The 5,852-nt window shown below is 37.1% G+C and overlaps 1 protein-coding gene across 1 annotated transcript; it reads left to right on the top strand.

Moving 5' to 3' along the window:
• The first annotated feature begins 351 nt into the window (after nucleotides 1-351).
• On the top strand, nucleotides 352-5,157 carry LOC133717597 (cation/H(+) antiporter 28). Its single transcript, XM_062144315.1, has 4 exons — nucleotides 352-653; nucleotides 1,489-2,469; nucleotides 3,039-3,629; nucleotides 4,239-5,157. Exons 1-4 carry the CDS (start codon nucleotides 459-461, stop codon nucleotides 4,851-4,853), a joined length of 2,382 nt encoding a protein of 793 aa, XP_062000299.1. The 5' UTR covers nucleotides 352-458; the 3' UTR covers nucleotides 4,854-5,157.
• Nucleotides 5,158-5,852: the final 695 nt, after the last annotated feature.

The following is a 5,852-nucleotide window of genomic DNA, read 5'->3' as shown; positions in this document are numbered from 1 at the left end:
ATAGTCATTTGTTGTTAAATTGTGTAGGTGGGAAGAAAAAAGTATTGCTGGGGTAAGTGAGATAATTTTTTGTTATTTTGGTGTTTTTGGTCAAGGACCCTTTTTTGAAATATAGGCCGAAACAGAAAAATAAAGAATTAGGCACATTAGCCATCAAATGAAAAAGAAATTTAAAAAAAAAACAAAAAACAAAATGTTCCCAATAATTTCTTTAAAAGTCCAACAATTTCTACTAGTTCTCCTTCAATTTCTCCTCAAACAATGCAATTGATTAAGAGCCGCTAACTCTCATCTTGCGAAAAGCCAAGGTTCAGACAAACAATGGTGGCACAAAGCATTTGCAAACTTTTGAAACCAACAGAAGGAAGAAAAAGAAAGAAAGAAAAAAATCTTTGGGGAAATAGAAAACCCAAAGAAGAAACCAAAGCGGATTGAGCAGAGAGAGAGAGAGGAAGAAAATGGAGGAGAGCAACAAAAAAATTCACAGTGTTGATAGAATTGACATTCCTAAAGGATGCTCATTGCAGTTACAAAAACTTTTCACAGATGTAGCCCTTCATGTTGGAGGTTTCTTCTTAATGTATATCCTGTGTCATCTTTCGCACTACCTGCTAAGGCCCTATTCACAGCCTCGCATTACCTCTGATACCTTTGTGAGTCTCTCTCTCTATTTTTTTTTCTTTCAAATTTTTGTTTAATATTAGACAAGCACTGGCAATACATTTCAGGCATTAATATGCTTCCCTTTTATTCATCGAAAATAGGGAAAATTTTAAACGAGTTGTGTTAGGGTTAATGTTCTCTCAGAAACTTGAGTTATGTAAAGCACCCGAGATCTTAATTGGTCTGCTTTAGTTAGTTCAGGTTCATTTCTTGGAGACATAGTGCAGCCGTGCAGGCATGCTATGTGATCGATTTCAACGTACGCTTAACCTCCTACTAAAACACAAGCACTTCTGTAAGGCTACGTACGAGTCTTTTCTTCATCCTTTTGAGTATGAGTAAATTTGACCCTAATGAAGAGATTCACTTCCTTGTTCTCGGTCTAGAGTGTTTCGTAATCTAGTAGACCATGTGGATGCTTTTGCTCGCTCTTCGATAAATTGGTGCCTCATTTTGGCATTGTAGAGTAATTCATTATTTCAGTTTTGTATTCTTTGTTTACTTTAAGCCTCTAGAGTAATCTGTAGCTCATGTTCGAAAACAGAATAGTAATCTGTAGTTGCTCGATCCCATTTTGATCCATTTACTGGGAATTTTTGTATCAGACCAATCGGACTAAAGCAATTTTCCATTACATAAAAGTTTTAAAGCACAAAAGTGTTTCCTTGTAGTTGCTATCCTACTACATTTCATCGTTATAGCACAAAAGTGTTCATTTTGCAATCATTTTAAATAAGAAATGTGTTGAATTGTGATGCTGTTTTCTTTATGATAGTATCCACTGCCTACTATTGTGATTAAATTGTTATCTCTTATGTAATGCAGGTAGGACTAGTCATCGGAAACATAGGGTTCATACGCAATATTCTATCAAAGCGAGTATTGCAGTACATAGTTGATTTTGGAATGATTGGCTACATGTTTGTGCTGGGAATAGAAATGGATCCATATGTGCTTGTTAGAGCACCAACCAAAGACGCGAAAGTAGCCTATGCTGGTATGCTCTTCACATTCGCCCTGGCCTGTGGAATAACCCCATTTCTGAACTATACAGACGGTTTTAAGATTGACTTCACTCTCTCCCTCTCCATGGTCCTCTCTAGCACGGCTTCGCCTGTACTGACACGTATGATAACAAATCTCAAAATAGGCAAGTCTGACATAGGCCAGCTTGTCATTGCTACTGGAATGCATTCTGATTTTATAGCCACTCTTCTCCTCTCCCTTGGCTATGTCATTTGGCCTGTTCAAGTTGAAGATAAAAAGCCCAATGTTCGCAGATCCCTTCAGATGGGTGCTGCATTGTTGGTCCAGACAATTTTTACAGCCATTGTTTCACCAGTCGTCATGAACTGGGTCAACAATGAAAACCCCGAAGGCAAACCCATCAAAGGTTCACACCTAGTCCTCTCTATGGCTTTCATGGCCTTTGTTGTGGCTTGCCCATCATTTTGGGGGTACAGTGCTATTTTGAGTGCATTTATGGCAGGAATCTTTCTACCAAGGGAAGGAAGAGTATCAAAGTGGGTAATAGGCAAGATCAATTACTTGTTAAGTACCATATTCTATCCCATATTTTTCTTTTGGATGGGGTATGAAGCTTATTTTATGGAGTTTCAACCTCTTGACTGGATGACATGGGCAAGGTTATTTGTAGTTTTTGCTATAGCAACAATCGGAAAAGTTGCTGGAACAGTGGTCTCTGGAGCGTTGTTGGGGTTTAACTGGCCTGAATCTGTTGCACTTGGGCTTCTTCTCACTACCAAAGGCCATTTTCATATATACTTGGCTATTGCTGCAAAATCGGTTAGTACGTGACCTCTGCTTTTATCTCATGTCCTTTCTTTTCCTAGCCCAATTTCCAAGTGTTCTGATACAAGAATTTCTCAGAGAGCCACAGGCATTTTTATTCTTGAGGTTATGTCCCAGTTTAAACTTCATGCTCTTTGCCACTTCATCCAATCATAAAAATTTTATAATTGTGTTTATCATAAAAATTTCTTGTACTTTCGAATTGCATGGACTGAAAGGAAATGCATGCGGTTTTTGTTTCAATCTAGATTTCTGTTTGAACAAGAATAAAAGATAACTTGACCAACTAAATTAACAATTAATGTTATTCCCAAAAGAAGCTGAACATGCCGAGTCAATAGAAAACTGATTGAATTATTTCTGATCCATTAGCTAGGCCAAGAAATGTTTAAACTGAACTAAGGGATGTTTAAACTGAACCAAATGACAGAAGAATTATTGTAGTTATAACTTATAAATATCAAATACCGCATCCATTCTCATGCATATATTGATACTACGTACCGACACATTTTGAACCATACTGATCTTTGTTTTTTTTCTTTGCTTTTGATCGACTATAGTATGGGAAAACCACTACTTCAACCAGCACTGTGATGGTAATAGCTATTTTTTTTACTGTGGTGCACGCCCCATCAGTTGTGGCTCAAATTATTAAGCGTGCAAGGAGACGGGCACCCACTCATCGGATGTCACTTCAGTTGCTTGAACCTTCAAGCGAACTCCGCATATTGCTATGCCTTCATGGGCCACAAAATTTGCGTACAACCATTAACTTCATTGAGATATGTAGAGGGACAGCAGACCCTGGAATCGTGGTATTTGTAACAGACATGATAGAACTCACAGACCAAATAGCAGCCACACTAGTTAAAGAAGAAGGAGTGAACACAATGACTGTGACTGACAAGGCAGTCACAGACAGGAGAGATCAAGTCACTGCTGCAGTTCAAGCCTATGTAGAGGAGGATGAAACTGGTATTACACTTGGACGATTGCTTGCACTTTCGACTTTCAATGGCATGCCCCAAGATATATGCATTTTGGCTGAGGACTCGATGGTGGCCCTCATCATATTGCCGTTTCACAAGACACAAGGTGCAGATGGGACATTAGATGGCGGCCATTCTGGTTTCAGATACGTGAACCGTAAGGTAATGTACACCCAAAACTTGATATTTTCTAAACAGCTACAAATTCTACAAAGAATAATCATAGTTGCATTTAACAATGTGTCACTTGGGCATACCAAGATGTATCGAGAAACAACAGTTCAAGAATTTTAGCACCATGATCGTATTTGGAACGATTCTATATTTACAGTTGGTACAACTGTACTTAAAAAAAGAAGAAGCATATATTAGAACACTAACAGGAACTAGGTGGATTAGTTTGTCTTAAAGCATCCTGTTAACAATAGCAAATTAAGAATTAGATTGGTTTGGATTTTGATTCACAGATAATTAATCGTGTAATATTTTGAGCATGCAGGCTGTATTACATACTGTCATATATGCAACGTTTAATTTACTTGCATGTGTGTGTGTGTGTGTATCATATACACCATTATAATTAGTAACTATGGCATTGTTAGATAAAAACCATAAAAGTGAAAAATAGCAGGGTGTGCTGCTTTTAATATCTGCTCTAGTTTTGAAGCCTATTCACCATTTCTGGACATATTGGCAATCTTTTATGGACATATGTATTTTAGAATATTCTACTTTCCATTAATCAGTTACTGATGACTATGGTATTAACAGGTCCTCAGAAATGCTCCATGCTCCGTAGGAATTCTTGTAGACAGAGGTTTTGGACTGATTGAAAAAATATCAAGATCTCATGATCATTCTATCGATATGGCAGTCATCTTCATTGGTGGAAAAGATGATAGAGAAGCACTTGCTTATGCCGGTCATGTAGCACAACATCCTGGTGTAAAACTCACCATCTTAAGATTTTTGGTAGACAGTAGCTCGGATGCCTCAAGTAGACCTAGCCATTATCAGGTAAGTCGTGCTCTACAAGAAGAGGAAATGAAGCTTGATGATGAGTGCTTTGCTAAGTTCTACGAGAGACATGTTGCAATTGGGCAAGTTGCTTACATGGAGAAGCATCTTGCCAATTCTTCTGAGACCTATAATACCTTGATGACATTGGATGGGCAGTACTCACTTATTATAGTGGGAAGAGGGGAAAGGGTGAATACAGTTTTGACATTTGGGATGAATGACTGGCAGAAATGTCCGGAGTTGGGTCCGATCGGTGATGTTCTTTCAGGTTCTGAATTTTCAGTCAGAACCTCAGTTTTGATCATCCAACAAAACAGTGGAAAAGGAGAACTAGATGGACTTGATGATGACTTTTCTGTCATGTAAATGTTGAACCTAGCAAGTTAGCATAGAATTTAATTGTAGATACCAATTGTAGCAGGGAAGTAAGAAACTAGACTTTTTGTGAAAATCATAGATAATAGAAAGTTAGGAGATTCTAACAGAAAACAGGTTAGAAATTGTAGAGCTAGTGTGTGAACTGTAAATCAATCAATGATGGAAGTTTGGAAGAGTTATGTTTAATTTTCTACCAAGGTCCCAGGCTAGCTCCCTACAGGTATAATTCGAAACTGGAGATTGAAATATATATTGTATCACATCTGAAAAATTCATTCCTGATATATTTCATTTGGGATTTGGAGTAATGAAGTTTTAGTCTGTTTTCCTGAAATCCTAAGAAACATCATACTTTTTATTTAGTCTAATAGCATAAGTCTTTTATTCGTATATGGGAGGTTGCAAGTTTGACTCACTGAAGACTAGTTTTTGTAATTATGAGTTGCTAATGTGACAAGAAAAAAGGTTATGCAATGGGTAGGATGGGTTCCATTGTTAACCTGAATTAGGTTTAATATTAGTAAAATATACCATAATCGAATGTTTTGGGCATGAGCTAATATTTCCCGAATTGACTTCGTGTAACGGATATCCGAACCACATCATCTTTATAACGGATATTTGAACCAATCCAAGTTACTAAGAAGCTAATTATTATTGAAAGAAATTTAAGAAAGAAACACATAGAACCAAAAATTAATCTCTATAGTAACTCCAATGCATATCTTTATGTGGCATGAAGTTAGACAATATTAAGGCAAATCTCTCTAGCTAAATGTTCGTAGTGGTACTAAGATTGTTTGTCAACTGGCTCTGTCATTGCATAGATACTACATCAGCTCGATGTATTCTCTTTCTTATATAATAACATGGGTGTGGCCCTGTGGAGCTAAACATTTTGTGTGATAAACGTGACTCCTGTGGTCATTATGACACATTGATATTGTTCAAACTTAATTACCTATTAAGTACTGAATTTTACTCAAA

Source organism: Rosa rugosa, chromosome 6 (assembly GCF_958449725.1).
Source record: "Rosa rugosa chromosome 6, drRosRugo1.1, whole genome shotgun sequence".
Taxonomy (NCBI): Eukaryota; Viridiplantae; Streptophyta; class Magnoliopsida; order Rosales; family Rosaceae; genus Rosa; species Rosa rugosa.
Note: the sequence above shows the minus strand (reverse complement) of the source record. Positions and strands in the feature narration are given on the sequence as shown.

Excerpts from the sequence above, each read along its gene's own strand:
- LOC133717597 (XM_062144315.1), top strand. The coding sequence starts at position 459 with ATGGAGGAGAGCAACAAAAAAATTCACAGTGTTGATAGAATTGACATT. Across the intron at positions 654-1,488 it reads GCATTACCTCTGATACCTTT|GTAGGACTAGTCATCGGAAA; the intron begins GTGAGTCTCTCT and ends TATGTAATGCAG. Across the intron at positions 2,470-3,038 it reads TGGCTATTGCTGCAAAATCG|TATGGGAAAACCACTACTTC; the intron begins GTTAGTACGTGA and ends GATCGACTATAG.